The sequence below is a fragment of the Mustela putorius genome, unplaced genomic scaffold, assembly GCF_011764305.1.
Source record: "Mustela putorius furo isolate JIRA1106 unplaced genomic scaffold, ASM1176430v1.1 tig00003846_pilon_pilon_pilon, whole genome shotgun sequence".
NCBI lineage: Eukaryota > Metazoa > Chordata > Mammalia > Carnivora > Mustelidae > Mustela > Mustela putorius.
This window is the reverse complement of record NW_025421999.1, coordinates 8,579,975-8,595,961: the sequence shown is the minus strand read 5'-3', so window position 1 is coordinate 8,595,961 and position 15,987 is coordinate 8,579,975. Positions and strand designations below refer to the sequence as shown.

At 36.9% G+C, this 15,987-nt stretch overlaps 1 protein-coding gene across 7 annotated transcripts in view; it reads left to right on the top strand.

Annotated features, from left to right (window-relative positions):
• The window catches only part of RALYL (RALY RNA binding protein like), a 694,598-nt gene that overhangs the window by 490,856 nt on the left and 187,755 nt on the right, over positions 1-15,987 (top strand). Inside the window, exon 1 of one of the 7 annotated variants that reach the window (XM_013063764.2) lies at positions 720-1,946. The exons of the other annotated variants lie outside the window; for them this stretch is intronic. Within the exon in view, the coding sequence (XP_012919218.1) occupies positions 1,760-1,946 (187 nt within the window). The 5' untranslated portion in view covers positions 720-1,759. Of the gene's footprint in view, positions 1-719; positions 1,947-15,987 lie in introns of those variants that run through there. 7 annotated transcript variants of the gene reach the window in all.

Below are 15,987 nucleotides of genomic sequence, written 5' to 3'. Positions count from 1 at the left end.
CCTTTTTTCACCAAATACTTACCAAGAGCCCACTTAATACCAGACAATTATATGTCCTTTGGATATATATCGGTGAAAAAAGAAAGCTTGTCCTCTAAAAGCTAATGTTCTAGTAGGCAGACAGAAAAACAAATATATAAATGCTATGGAGAAAAATTAAACAGGTGAAAGGTTGTGGGATATAAGGTGTATTATATGTCACTAAGAAAAGGCCTAATTATTTTATTTATTGAAATATATTAATCTCACTTTTAAAGAAAACACAAGGAAAATCCTTCTAATGTTACATAATTGACTATGTCAATATAGTTAATATGTCAATATAGTGGAGGTTCTTTGACCAAGAATCTCACTAAACACTGTAGGTTGTTGGTCAAAGTCAAAGAAAGTGCATGGGCCTACTGCTAAAAACCTGCCGACATGCTCTTTTTGAAATCTTGTATTAGGAAATGCAGTAATTACTTATATATTAAAATATTCTTGACACTGAAACACTCCTTCTATTAAGAAGAATGTCTCCTGGGACGCCTGGGTGGCCCAATGTGTTAAGTGGCTGCCTTCGGCTCAGGTCATGATCCCAGGGTCCTGGGATTGAGTCCCACATCAGCCTCCTTGCTCAGTGGGGACCCTGCTTCTCTCTCTGCCTCTGCCTGCTACTCTGCCTGCTTGTGTTCTCTCTCTCTCTCTCTCTCTGAGACAAATAAATAAATAAAATCGCAAAAAAAAAAAAAAAAGAAAGAACGAAAGAATGTCTCCTGCTATCAGTAAGTAGACTGAGTTTGTTAGCACTAAAAAGGAATTTTGGCAATTGAAAATGTCTTCTGCTTTTAGCTGGGAGATGGAAGCTTAATGTATCATCAGGAAGTCTTATTACATAGAAGTTATTCACTGGTGTATAAATCCTTTGGTGTTTTAAATAAAACTGCATTTCAGACACCCTCATTAGCACATGAAGGAGATTTGAAATTATCCACAATTTGAGGGTTTGGGAGAGGTAGTGCTCCTGAGCTTCTGCTGGGGGCCAGGCTGGCGTTGCTCTCAGAGCGGAGAAAGTACAAGGCACAAGAAGACAAAGCTTCTGTGCTGTCTGGTTGACAGTGTGAATGAAGTGTGTTCAGATAAGGATATGTCCACAATCCTGTGAAAATAGAGGTCTGAGGTCAAAACCAAGACGGGGGGGAAGGTGAGCAAAAGACTCATGAAAGGTTTCTTTTGGAAGGAGATAGAGTACTCAGCACGTAGTAGGCCCTCAGCAACTCTGAGACCCTATCGCGTGCCCCTTCTCTTCGAGACCTGGGGAGATCATGTGAAAATAATGCAATTCCTGCATTGCCTTAGAAGCAGTCTGTTTGGAGAAAGAGACAAAACTAAAAGTGATCATTGCTTTAATAATTGAACATACAAAGTGCACTGAGAGCTCAGAGAACGAATTTGGTAGAATTTCAAAACTGAAATACCAATCTCGGCATCGTAGGGTGGCTACCAGACACGTGAACCCAAAAGGTAGTTGTTACTTTCTGTAAAAATCAAACAACGGTTTTTATATTTCTTATTTGTATTTTCAGCTCTACTGTTCTTGCTAAATACGTGAATCTGTTCTTAATTCAACATTGCTTCGAGCACAGCACTTTCACAGTGCAGATTTTATTAGAGAACTTAACTGATATCAGTTGGGGGGAGGTGAGGGGAAGACAATTTTCTCCAGAAGATTTGCATTAGATAGAGTAGTTACAGGCTGTAGCGTCTCCCCTGTAATTTTATGAGAATGGTATTACCCTGGCTTTCACTGTGTGATTGCTGGTTACCTTCTGTCAGTGAGCAACAGTCTTACTGCAAAGCAGGAGCACAACCCGTCTCTTTGTCTCCGTGGTCAAAGCAATTACTTCTTAGAAAGTCGGATTTTTTCAGAATGACCATGTACAGGAGCAAACGCAGACATCAGAGATGTAAGTAAATTCTGACCCAACTTTTTCTTACGACTGTGGTGGCAGAAACATACTTGATTCCTTAAAAGACTAATCATGACTTCTTCAGATCTATCCTGGTAGTAGGAAAAAAAATATATTGTAGCTTTTTTCTTGCTAACCTTTATCTGTATCCCTCTTACATGCTTGAAAATGTTGGGGGGAGAGGGGATAATTCACTTGTTACTATGGAAACCTTTGGAAAGGTTTACAAAATCAACAGAGAAACAGATCAAATGCAATTTCAGTCTAGCTCAGCAGCCTTCATTCAGGCATGATCACTGGATAGTTCTGTCTCCCTCTCTCTCTTTTCTTTTCTTTTCCTTTCTCCCCCCCCTTTCTTTTGTTTTCTTTCTTTTCTTTTCTTTTCCTTTCCAGAAGTGATAGATTTTCTTTCCTGAAAGTCTACTGAAGGGTTTGGGAAGCTAGCCTAAAACTTCTCTTTATTTATCCAATATCAATTATAACTCTCAGGAGAAATCAAACAGTTCAGAATAGAGGGGGGAGAGTTAATTGTTACTGACAAGCTGAATATGTAACAGGATATTCATTGCCAAACTTCTTGGTCTGGAGCATATTTGTAACATAATTCGCTACAGACACCACTTTAAAGGGTTAAAAGGAGTCATTGTAATCTACCCTAAAGGAATTGATTCTGACTGAAAAGGAACAGCACAGTTACCCTGGCCTGAAGTCCAGAACAGAGATGATTATGGAACTGAAAGCCATTAGATTTAGCTAAGAATCAAAATCTTATAATAAAACTGTATTTTATGGCAGTGCAATATGCCTGCCATGAAAAGCTTTCCAATCATTTCTCTTTCTAGTAAACGCAGCTCATTATCACTTTATCTTCCCTATTGTCGAAAGCAAAGTAAATATCACCTTATTTAACCCAGCACACCCTATCACTGACTCCGTTTACCATCTTAGACAGGTAACTACAGCTTGTTCTCTAGGAGAAGTCTATACTTTCCATTATTCCTATGATGTCTTCAGGTATTATTAAATATTTCAATATACAGAAAGACAATCAGCAACAATTACTCTATTAAAAGGCCAAAACATGATAGGAATGAAATAATTTTAAGTGTGATAATATTTTTGGCCAATTTCTACCTGAGACCTGAACCCTAACATTTCTCTTGTTCAGAGAAGTTTTATGCACCAGAGAAAGCTCTGAGGGCCAGGACTGCCAGTGTGATTTTATATGCCTGATTGCCTTTTGATGCCTCTCTTTCTTGTGATTGAGAAATAACATATGATAACTGCTGCTTGTGTCTTATAAAAATGATTGGTACAAAGTCTACAAATATATTGCTGATTAATATCCTTGTGATTTCCTCCCACAAGAATGGATCTAAATTATGCATGTACTTGAAAACCATCTCCCACCTTTACTCCTGTATCTTTTAGACACCCCCTCAATTTTTTCCATGTAGGTAATCATCATCTTAATGCACATGGCAAATAAAAGATTATAGAAAAATTGTACTGAGTCTCTCCCCTAAAATGTGCTTGCTGAAGTCTGCGATTAAGCAGCAGGAAGAAATTGTGAATTACATGAGACAAGTCAGAAGATGTATAATTATACAGGGATGAACACAGTAGGGTGTACTAAATGGTTTAGTTAAAAAAAAATCTAATGTGTTACTTCTGTTTAATTGTATCAGCTATATTATATTGCGTTAACTGTTTCTACAGTCTAATCACATAAAATATTGGAGAACAAAAATATAATAAAATTAAAGTATACAGAAAGGTTAGCAATAAAAGCAAATAGAATCCTTAAATGAATTTCTGTCTTATACTAATAATACTTGCAAAAGTGGAAGGTAATGCAATTGTTTGCTACCCAATGGGTATATAAAAATATCTGAATTATCCCATCGCCAAAAACCAGTACATTTCCATTTTCAATCATATCTTTTATGTGTGTGTTTCTGATCATATAAAAGGCATAAACTAGCCTGGAGGCAATTGTAATCCAATTAAGGCAATAATTGCACACTTAACGAAACCTCAATGTGAGAAAGAAGGAAAGTGTTCTTATGATTTTCTTTAAAATTGAGAAAGTACATATATAAACTTCTTAATTTCTCCATTCCCTAGAGACTTACCATAATATCCTTTAGTAAAAATAATGCAACTTTCTTTTAGGGGACCCGGTGAGAAGACTAGGGAAGGTGTGAGTGGCTATGCGAGGGATCAAAGAGAGGCTGGGAGAGCCAGGCTCCCGTCAAAGACATTTTTAAAGCATAAATTACACTAGCCTTTGGAAATTCATGTGGGACTTTGAGATCCATTCCTCACTCATGTCTCGATTGGTTATACTTCCCTACAGAGGTGAGGGAAAGGGAGGGAAAAATACTCTTTGCTTGCTTCTGGTGGAGCACTAGCTGTGGAAAATGAAACAGCTTCGGCGTTCGTTCAGATAACAGATCTCACCTGAGCACAACTGCATAATGACTTTCAATTAGATACAGAATTTTTTGAGTGGTATTAAAAAATGTTTGCATATGTCGGACATTGATTTTGCCAGAGCCAAACCAGTTACTTCAAGAGGAACTCAAATATGGGTAAGCCTGTTTCTACAAATTAGGTGGAGGCAGGAATCATTATTAGCATAAATAACTTTGTTCTTTAGTGTTTAAACATTGATTTTTTTCATATATACTATATCATTGTATTTACTGAAGTGTGTCATTTATGTTTACATTTTCAAAATGTATGTAAAAAACCATATATACCTATAACCTCCCTTGCCGAAATTCCAGATGACCTTGAGCAAACATTTTTTTTTTTTTTTGGTTTATAAAAGAGGCATAGAGATACATTCTTAAAGATGAATATGTTTCTGAAGTACAGACAGAGAGAACAGCTAGAGTACGATCCACATGCTATGAGATACAGAATTTTTAAAATACCGCAATCCTCATACCACAGCAAAGAGAACAGAGTACATCTAATTTCAGGTGTGTCACATTGCATCTTATTTTACCAGATAAGAGCAGATGTTCATTTCTGATTATCAATGATATGTTTGGGGTTTATCTGTCTTATCTATCCCATTATGGAGCGGATTGATGAGATCACTTCAGGAACCTGAACACTGGCCATAGTCTTCTACCTGTAATCTTGGCCAATGTCTGTTATCTCTGTGGGCTGCAATTTATTTTTCCATAACTTTAGCAGACTGTGAAGGGGTATTTTCTAAGGTGTCTTCAATCTCTGACTCGCAGAGTTCCCACAACATAAGCGTCATCATGTAATTCTTCTACTCAAAGAAATTTTATGGGTTCTCATTGCCTAGATTGTGTCTCTAGGGCTCATGTTCTTCAGATCCATGGGACTATGAATTTATTGCAAGAGACCCTACAATTCATGTGAACATTTATCATTGCCTGTATAATGGTGAAAAGAAGTATATATGTGTATACGCCCATGAGTGTTTCACCCATGTATGTATACAGACTTTTATACACCCATATTATTTTTTGGCTCTAAAATGACACCCTTAATAAAATATGGTACTGGGGTGCATGGGTGGTTCAGTGGGTTAAAGCCTCTGCCTTCGGCTTGGGTCATGATCCTGGGGTCCTGGGATGGAGCCCCACATTGGGCTCTCTGCTTGGCAGGGAGCCTGCTTCCTCCTCTCTCTCTGCCTGCCTCTTTGTGTACATAAAAGATGGTACTGAATTTCTTTTGTTTCATTTTAAATATGTTATTTATTTATTTGATGGAGAGAGAGATCACAGGCAGGCAGAGAGGCAGGCAGAGAGAGAGGGAGAAGCAGACTCCCTGCTGAACAGAGAGCCTGATGCGGGGCTCGATCCCAGGACCCTGAGATCAAGACCTGAACCAAAGGCAGAGGCTTAACCCACTGAGACACCCAGGCACCCCCAAAGGTACTAATTTTGTAATAGCTTTTAATACCATGTATTTTATATGGGGTTTAAGTCAATTATATCACATAGGGATTTTGTGTTTTAATAGTTTTTAAAAAGTGCTCCCATATTCCCAAATTTTGGGAATCACTGAATTGGGAAATGCAATACAAACATAACCTTATAAACACATATTTACACTATTGTCAGTCACTGCATACTTTTTTCCTGACACCACCTTGTTCTAGCCTTTATCAGGCTATTGGCTGATCTGCAAAATTCCTTATAGACTCTCTTGTCTCTGTGCCTTTGCCCATTCATCTTCCCCATTGATGGATAGCCCTCACCTGCATATTCATGTGTAGAAATCATCCCTTGTTAAGGCTTCATTCTTTTTTTTTTTTTAAGATTTAATTTGACAGAAAGAGAGAGAGCACAAGTAGGCAGAGCAGTATATAGAGGGAGAAGGAGCAGCAGGCTTCCTGCTGAGCAGGGAACCTGATGCGGAGCTTGAACCAAGGACCCTGGGACCATGACCTGAGCTGAAAGCAGACACTCAACTGACTGAACCACCAAGGCGCCCCAAAGCTTCATTCAAATATCACATCCTTCATAAGGGTCTTTCCACTTTCCACATCGTTTATCCTTTTTTTTTCTCACTTTTCAGATGCTATTTTATAATTTCATTCACAATTCCTATGTTCTGTCTAAAGTTTCATCAGGCAAGGAACCTTCAATTCTTATTTGAAGCATTCTCAGAGTATAACGCAATGCTTTGACCATAATGATCCATACTTGTCTAGTAAAATTTATTCATTTAAAGAAATATTTACTGATCACCTATTATAATACTTTCTAGACACTGCTCCCAGTGTTATGCCTGTAGCAATGAAAAAAACAAAGTTCTCAACAAAGATGACACACAAATAGATCCATAATACACTATGTGATGCTAAGTACTGTGGAGAAAAATAATGCAAGAAGCAGGGAAAGGGAGTTTTAGAAAGTAGGATGGGGGAATTGCTGTTTTCTATATAGTAGTCAGGAAAAAGCCACAGTGATTAAGGTGACATTGACTCAAACACCTAAAGGAAAAAGATGGAGTAAACTCTGCTTCTTACTGGATAGTTTCAGACAAAAACAGCATGTGCAAAGTCTCTGGGATACGAGGGATACTGGAGGACCACATAGGAGGCAATAGAGTTAATGAAAAGGTATGAGATCTAAAAATCACTGAGACATTGAATGGGTGGAGTAAGACATAGAGTTAAATTGAACAATATATTTTATTTGTAACTGAATTAAGATATATTAACTTTTCAGAAACATTATCCATACTTCTAAGTGAATTTTTTTTAAAGAGTTATTTATTTGTTTGAGAGAGAAAGAGTACATGCATAATTCTTGGTGGCGGGGGACGGGGAGCAGGGGCAGAGGGAAAGGGAGAGGGAGAGAATCTCAAGCCGACTCCTTTCTGAGCATGGAACCCAATGCAGGGCTCCATCTCACTTCCCTGAGATCAAAACCTGAGCCGAAATCAAGAGTCAGACACCACCGAGGTACCCCATTCTAAGTGACTCTTACATTATGTTTATTAAAATGAAAATTATAAAAGTGATGTTTTAAGAAACATTACACTTCATACTAGGTGAAGCATCCAGTCATTAGTTGAAAGAGAATCAAACTGTGGTCATCTAGATGTCAGAAATGCTATTTGAACAAGAATTTTTTCTGATTTATCTTCTTGTAAATATCTCTGTATTTTTGATATGTTAATCCTGCCCTTAAAAATCATGCTGTGAGAAAAAAATAAATTTATAGTTTAATAGAACAGTAAGTCTTCTTTAAAAATAAAGATTTCTTTTTTTTTTTTTTTAAGTAATCTCTATACCAACATGGGGCTCAAACTCACAACCCAGAGATTAAGAATTACATGTTCTATACAGACTGACCCAGCCAGGTGCCCCTAGAATTATAAGTCTTCTTAAAGCATTTGCAGGAAGAAATGACTGCTGCCAGTCTTAACTGATGTAGAATTGGTGTCTTAGTGGTCAAGATGAATAACAAGTTTAATATTCTATGATTAATAGAACATGAATTGTCTTAACTGTCACATACATATTTATTACTACATTCTATCTTATACAAATCATTATTTTAAATATTTTTGAAATTCTTTATTACAAATTGGATATCAAAGATAAATGGATTCTTCTTTAAAACATATTTATGTTGACACTACATATAATTGTGCAGATAAAATTAATCATGACTTTAATTCATAAATTATTGTAGATCTCAAGTGTTGGCATTATTTATTATAGAACCATTTGAAAATTCATATACTCTCAGTTTAAAAAATATTTAAGCTTACACTAAAAAAAATGACTTGAAATGATAAGTAAGGCTCTCTAGAGGACACTATTACATTCAGTCATTGATTTCTCTATTATTGATGCTTGTTGGGAATTCTGCTCTGACATCTGAAATTTCTCCAATCTTTTTTCTCTCAAGTTCCTAATATGAATTCTATAACTGATATGGATTGAGAACTTGTAACTTTATACATTCCTCCACGGAATCATGTCTGCTTGGATAGATTCAAGATTCTCGGATTGTGCATGCCCAGCGGGACTAGAGTTAAACAGTTTGAGAACAGTGAGGTACAAAAGCGGACTAATAACACCCCTGATACAGATTGACCTTATGAAGAAATACATAGATCTGCCTCATGTCCTTAATCATTTGCTTTGATTTTATACCTGTAGCCTGTGACTGGTTCTACCTGGAGGAATACTTACTCATATTCTCTCCCTTTCTCCTGTTCCCTCTCTTTCTTCCTCCCTCCCTTCCCCTCTCTCTCTCACTCCCTCTCATTCTATTCCATGTGTTTTCTATTTCACAATGCTCCACAAAGTTAGAGGTCACTTTTATAGGGGCTGAGCATTTGTACATTTTCTTTTAACTTCTCTATTTTCAGAAAACAACTTGGCTATCCTACATCACCTGCTCTTCTGGTGTCTATCTTCTGAGAATCTGTGCTGTATTTATATCTAGACCTAAATAAAAGCGACAGCATTGATTCTGTCCCCAGTTGTTCACGTAAATATTCTCTACTGAATGGCATTCATCTCTCAAAGAATGTCACAGTTAAAAATAATGTGGATTTATATTCATTGAGAGCAAATGATGCATGTGAAGAAACTAGGATCTCAGCAACATAAAACTGGTATAAAAGTAGGTACTAATATATCTTTTCTAAATACTATATTGAATGTAGGGGTTTTTGCATGATTATAAGAAAGGATGACTAGGGTGCCTGGGTGGCTCAGTGGGTTAAGCCGCTGCCTTCAGCTCAGATCATGATCTCAGGGTCCTGGGATCGAGTCCCGCATTGGGCTCTCTGCTCAGCAGGGAGCCTGCTTCCCTCTCTCTCTCTCTGCCTGCCTCTCTCTCCGTCTCCTTGTGATCTCTCTCTGTCAAATAAATAAATAAAATCTTTAAAAAAAAAAAAAAGAAAGGATGACTATTCAAAAGCACTGATGGAAAGTTGGATAGTGTAGTCTTTATAGGGTCTGACATGTCCTACCTTAGGAATCTTCAAAAACAGTTTTCTTAAAACCATAATCTGCTGTAATTATGCTTTTTGGACAGTCTGTTTGGTTGAACCACATTAAATTGTCATTTTTGTAAGTCAATATGGCAGTTTCATATTGTTAAATGTAAATACCAGCTATCACAGAAGATGGCCAAAAAAGAAAAAAAAAGAGGGGACAGGTAAATCAGTCATAGCACCAACACAGTTGGCATTAAAAATCAAAAGGCATTATAGTTAGGCTGAGGATGAGCACTTGATATACTAAAAGAATATAATTAAGGGAATGTATTCATTGTTTTTCTTTAAGATATGCTAAGGTTAAACCTCTCACACACACAAAAAAAAGTGTATTCAGACTTGTCAATATAGATGGCATTGTTTTGCAAGTGACATATCTAACTAGCCTTTGAAGATCATCAAAATTTTAGAAATTGCTTACCTCCCACCGAACTTAAAATGTTTATTATAAAAGTTTGAATTCTCCCTCCCCATGATTTTAAGATTAGAATTTTTTTATACAAATGGAAAAAAGGACAGCTGAAATTAATTAATAAAAATACCAAAAAGGATAAGAATAGCATTTGACATCTATTGAATTATTACTCTATGGCAGGTACTGTTTTAAACATTTTGTTATATATGATTGATGTCATTAATCTCTTAGAGATATAACTGAACATGTAAAAGCAATAATCTAGTAATCTATGGCACTTTTAATTTCCATCCCAATTTTAAAATGTTATTTATAATTTTGATATTAATCTCTAGGAAATTGAAAATATGAAGTCGAATTAAAATATTTATCTTGGCCAGGGTGAAAGAATAAGCTTATATGTCCCTTGAGGAAATGAAGAAATTAACTTCAGAAGGCAAGATACATTGTTTGGCCAATATTTCTATTTTTTGAATCATATAAAAACAGAAAAAAATATCCTGAGGAAAAGTTTTACATATTTATGTAAATGAATATTCACATATGAATGCATTTGCTTGGTGTGCCATCTTTCCTGCAAAAGAATAAAATGTTTCCAGAACTTAGAAAATCAAAGTGCTCTGCAGTGATTTAGTAATTCATTGTGAGTAGGTACACTCTTTTTGGTCCAGAACAGCTAAATTGTTTGGCATAACCTTTTGATTCATTTTCCTTTTTGTAGTTATTGATTTTCTTGGCATTATTTACTGAATTGCACTCCCATTCTGACTATGGACTTTCTGACACCTTTCGTTATATAGGGTTACATTATATATGTGTTAATATTGACTCAGAGTCTTAATGGCCTTTTATCATTGACTTTATATTATCTCTAGAATTTCATTTGTATTTAAAATAAAGATAAAATCCACATTTATTTTGTGAAATGCCTTTCAGAGAGTGTGGCATATATTTCTGTAATGTTTCATGCCTTAGGCTGCTTATCATTGAGAAGTGTTATATTTTATATTATATGATTCTTTTGACCCCTAGTGAACTTGAAACTGCCTTAGAGGAACAGCTGGATGTATTTCCTTAAATAAACACACATTGTTCTTCAAATTGCTAGTATCTGTCTTCTTAATAGGCTCCACAGGCAATGGGAATCTTGACTTTGAAGTCACCTCTGCTGGGTTTATGTAGATATCTATTTCATACCTTTTTCCCTTTTATACTTGAACAGTATCTTTCAATTCAAGTTTGTCTTTTTTTTTTTTTTGTCTTTAAATGTACAGCGTGTAGCTATAACTTACCCTTTACCTGTACACCAAGTTAATAATATTTTTGTTATTTTATTTTATATGATAATTAAATGTAATATAAAATAAAACATCAAAAATACACAACACCTGTAAATGCATTACAGACTACCTGGAACATTTAAGTCTATCTAATTTATAGTTATTAATGAGAAGCTCGTTCACTATTGACTAAAAATACACTCATGCAAAATCAGAAATTGTTTATTTTTAATTGGAATACAAGGAAAAATTCATTTGCTTTTTCACTTCTGGCTTTGCTAAGGCAGTAAAGGAAAAATGGTCACTCGGATTTTAAAACTGGTCACAAAATTTTTCTCAGCACTGTGAATTTGTCTTCCCAGAACATTTTTATAAGACAAGCTTTTTTCTAATGATCATTTCTAACATAGATGTTACACTCAAATTTGATTAATGGGTACAGAATCTCCCAAAGAGGCTTTAGAAATAAAACTCCAGGAAGGTTTCTAGAGTGTTTTTATGCACTATTTAGACAGAAATATTTTTCAGATTATCAGGTCAGTTTTCTAAACCAAGCTAGGTTTTGAGAGAAGATTTGACTTGAATGAATGGAACAATTTATTTGAAATTGAAAGAAAAACAACTAATTTAAGTTATAATTTAAAAACATTCTTTGTTATTTGAATATTTAAGAAAGAAGTAAGTAAACAAGCACAGGAACAAGATATTAAGACATAATATTATGAAGATCATAGATATGTTTGTTGCTGAGATTTTCTTTTAGGTCTACGGAAATGGTTCTCTGGAAATTGGAACCATGCTAAGTTAACCAGTTCTCTTATACTGAAAACAATTGCCCATCAGGTTAAAGACAGTAGGAGTTGTTTTTGTTCTATGGAAACAGCCATCTAACAACTTTAGTTGTTTGGGGAAGCTATGAATCATTAGTAATACTATTTCTCCTAGATTACTACTGACAGTAATTAAATCAACAGTTGTAGTAATTTGCCATATACTTCAGGCCCAATTAAGTAAGTCTTGACTTGCTTATCTGGCTATTAAAAGATAAAGTGGCTTGGGACCCAGAATTCTCAGGAAGTTGCCTGCATTAATAATGCTTACCAGTGTTAACTTAGGTTGTAGAGTATGGTAAATATTTGTTAGGAGGGGTATCTAAGATGGTGGCATGGAAATATCCTGCACTCATCTCCTGTCACAGACATACCTACATCCACAGCTACATATGGATCCTTTCCCTTTGAAGTTTGAAGAAGATTTGAAAACTAGAGCAATTGCTCTCCCCAACAAAGAATAAAAGGACAACATCCAAACTGGTAGCAGAGGCAGAGACATGTTCTTGCAAAAAAACAAAAAAACAAAAAACAAACAAACAAACAAACAAAAACACACACAAAAAACCAAAACCCCATCTCCAGCTCAGCAGCACGCAGAAGGGAAGATCTCACTGGACAAGAACTTATCTCAGAGGCATAAGGTTTTGGTGTCCCACATTGGCATCTATACCAGAAAAACGAACCCCAAGATCTATACCAGAAAGATGAAGTCCAGAACATCTGGGTTGGATAACCAATGGGATTAATGTCTGGGCATCCCAAAGTGCTATAAGAAACTGAGATTCCTCTTGGAGGGTTTGCATGTCTTCTTGCTTGACCTGAGACCCAGTAAAAAATAGCAGTTTGAAAAACACTTAAATTTTAAAAAAGAAAGAAAGAAAAAAAAAACAATTATATGTGAGGGAGATTCATTTGCTGATCTGGAGGCATCAGCTGGAAGGGTGGGGGACAGCTGAGATGTTCTCTAGAGCTGGAGGTATTGGTGGATGCCATTGCTTCACTCCCCACATAGCCCAGTAGCATGAGTAGGCAAGCATGAACATGGTACCCTCCCACCACCTTGCTGGAACAGGTGGGGTGAGTCGTCATGGCACTTGCTGAGAGCATGGAGAGCACACATCCCCACTGCCTTGCTGAGGTGGGGCAAGCAGTCAAATTATCTTTACATTCCCAGCCTAAAGAGAGCACACACACACACACACACACACACACACGGCTCTTTCTTGCTACATTGCTGATGTCTGCGAGCACAAACGGGCATTTCCCCACTGGCTTTAAGAAGGCTTTGGGGGGACGCCTGGGTGGCTCAGTGGGTTAAAGCCTCTGCCTTCAGCTCAGGTCATGATCCCAGGGTCCTGGGATTGAGCCCTGCATCGGGCTCTCTGCTCAGCAGGGAGCTTGCTTCCTTCTCTCTCTGCCCACTTGTGATCTCTGTCTGTCAAATAAATAAATAAAATCTTAAAAAAAAAAAAAAAAAAAAGGAAGGCTTTGGGAATGTGTCCTGCCTACTACCCTTCCAAGCTGCCTCATTAAATCCAACAGCATATGCAGTCCACACAGGTGCTACCTCTGGATCACTTGTCCCTTGTGGTGAAGAGGGCTGGTGTTCCAGAGCCTTTTGGGACTATAATAATCTGAGAGATAGCTCTTGGTAGGCCACCAGCTTCAAGGCATTGTGCACACAGCAGACTGAAATAACCCCAGGCTTCCTCTGAAAACAGCCTATTCATTTAGTGTGGGAGCTTCAGCCTGAGGGAAAATCTTCAGGTTTCCTGCACATCTAGAGGCTAAGGAGGCACTCCCAGGGACCATAAGCAGAAGGACACCATCCTTGCACATATCTCTGGCCTCACTACAACCCAATGAGACTTCCCAGAAAGGAGCTTCCATGCTCACCTGGAACTCACCTGGCAAGTATCAACCAGGAGATGCTACCAGATCTCCTGATCTAGAGGTCAACAGGTATTACAATTGCAGACCCACAGGACTATAAATTTAATTTTCATACTTCAGAAACTGCTGCATGAGGGCCTGGCTTCTAGTCAGTCTGAAACTTGGTACAAAATGAGATTCCTTCCCTTGAATCACTGACAAGTCTTGGCACACCCTCAACAATGGGGGCATATCAAGAATAAATTAAGCAGTTTAGGTAATCACTAAGGTTCCCAATGAGCTAGGGCAAGGCTGAATGAGAAGGATCCTCACCTACACAAGGCCATGCCTTCAATGCTGAGAGAAGTAGCTGTTTCAGTCATGTACGTGGAAAGAAACACAGAGTCAATCAAAATGACAAACAGAGAAGTATGTTCCAAACAAAAGAAGAAATCCTTAGAAAAAAGATTCAAATGATAATGAGATAAGTCATCTACCTACAACAAAATTCAAATTCAAATATGAAAGTATTGTTCATAAAGATTGTCACCGAACTCAGCAGAAGAATATATAAGTACAGTGATGACATCAACAAAGACATGGAAAACATAACAAAGTTCCATACAGAAGTCAGAGAATTAAAGAATACAATAACTGAACCAAAAAATGCACTGAAGAGTTTCAGTGGCAGACTACATGAAGCAGAAGTATAGATCAGTGAGCGGGAAGATAAAGGAACTCACCCACACACAGCAGCAAGAAGAAAAAGGAACTTTAAATAATGAAGATAGCTCAAACAACATCAAGGGAAATAACATTCTCATTAGAAGGGTCCTGGAAGGAGAAGAAAGGGAAGCGGAGGAGAAAACTTATTTTAAGCAAATAATGGCTGAAAACTTTCCTAACCTAGGGAAAGAAAGAGATGTGCAGCTCCAGGAACCATAGAGATTTCTGAATAAAATGAACCCAAAGAGAGCCACACTAAGACACATTATAATTAAAATGTCAAAAAATTAAAAAGAGCATCTTAAAAGCAGCAAAAGAAAAACATAGTGTTAAGTGCAAGGGAAACCCATAAGGCTCCCAAGAGATTTCTCAGCAGAAATTTTGCAGGCCAGAAAAGAGGAGCACGGGAAGTGCTGAGAATATGCTACCCACCAAGGTGATCATTCAGAATTGAAGGACAGTTAAGAGTTTTTCAGATAACTACAAGATAAAGGGCTTTGTATATACTAAACCAGCCTTGTGAAAAATATTGGGAGAATTCTTGAAGCTGAAAAGAAATAGCAATAAATAATAACAGAAGAACATATGAAAGGAAAAGTCTTATAGGGAAAATCAAATATATAGTAAAGGTAATTGACTAATCACTTACAAAGCTACTGAGAAGATCAAAAGATGAAAGTTACAGTTTACTAGAACTACAGTAATTACTTAAGGGATACATAAAAAGATGTAAAAATGCGACATCAAAACCCTAAAACAGGGAGGGGGCATGAAAATACAGTTTGGAACATGTTCAAATTTAAGTTGCAATCAATTTAACATAGATAGTTGTATACACAGGATGATATATGTGAACCTCACAGTAACCACAAAGCAAAAACTTAGAGTAAATACACGGAAAAAATGAGAAAGGAATCTAAACATAACACCAAGGAAAGTCATGAAACCACATGGGGAAAAAAAATAAAAAGAGAAGAGAGGAGCTTTAAAATTAGCCAGAAAACAATGAACAAAATGGCAATAAGTACTTACCTATTCCCTAACCTAGAAAAAGAAAGTCAATATGGTAGAAAGTTAATAGGAAAAAAAAAGAAGTGGCAGGGACTGATTGCTGTCCCCTTAATAATCATTCACTCTTTCTTACATGATAATAGATTCCTCCATAATTAGCTGGGTTTGTGGCCACATTTCTCTGCCTTCCAGTGACCAGGTGACTGTTGACCAGAGCAGTGTGTAAAAGGATGCATGTGACATCTAGGACAATATCTCTAAAAGGAAAGGGTCTCATCTCTCCTTACCAAGTCCTCAGTCCTGTTCTGGGGGCAATGATGTGACGGTCACAGCTCATCTTGGACTGTGAGGTTCAATACCAAGCTCTCATAATAGTTGAGCAG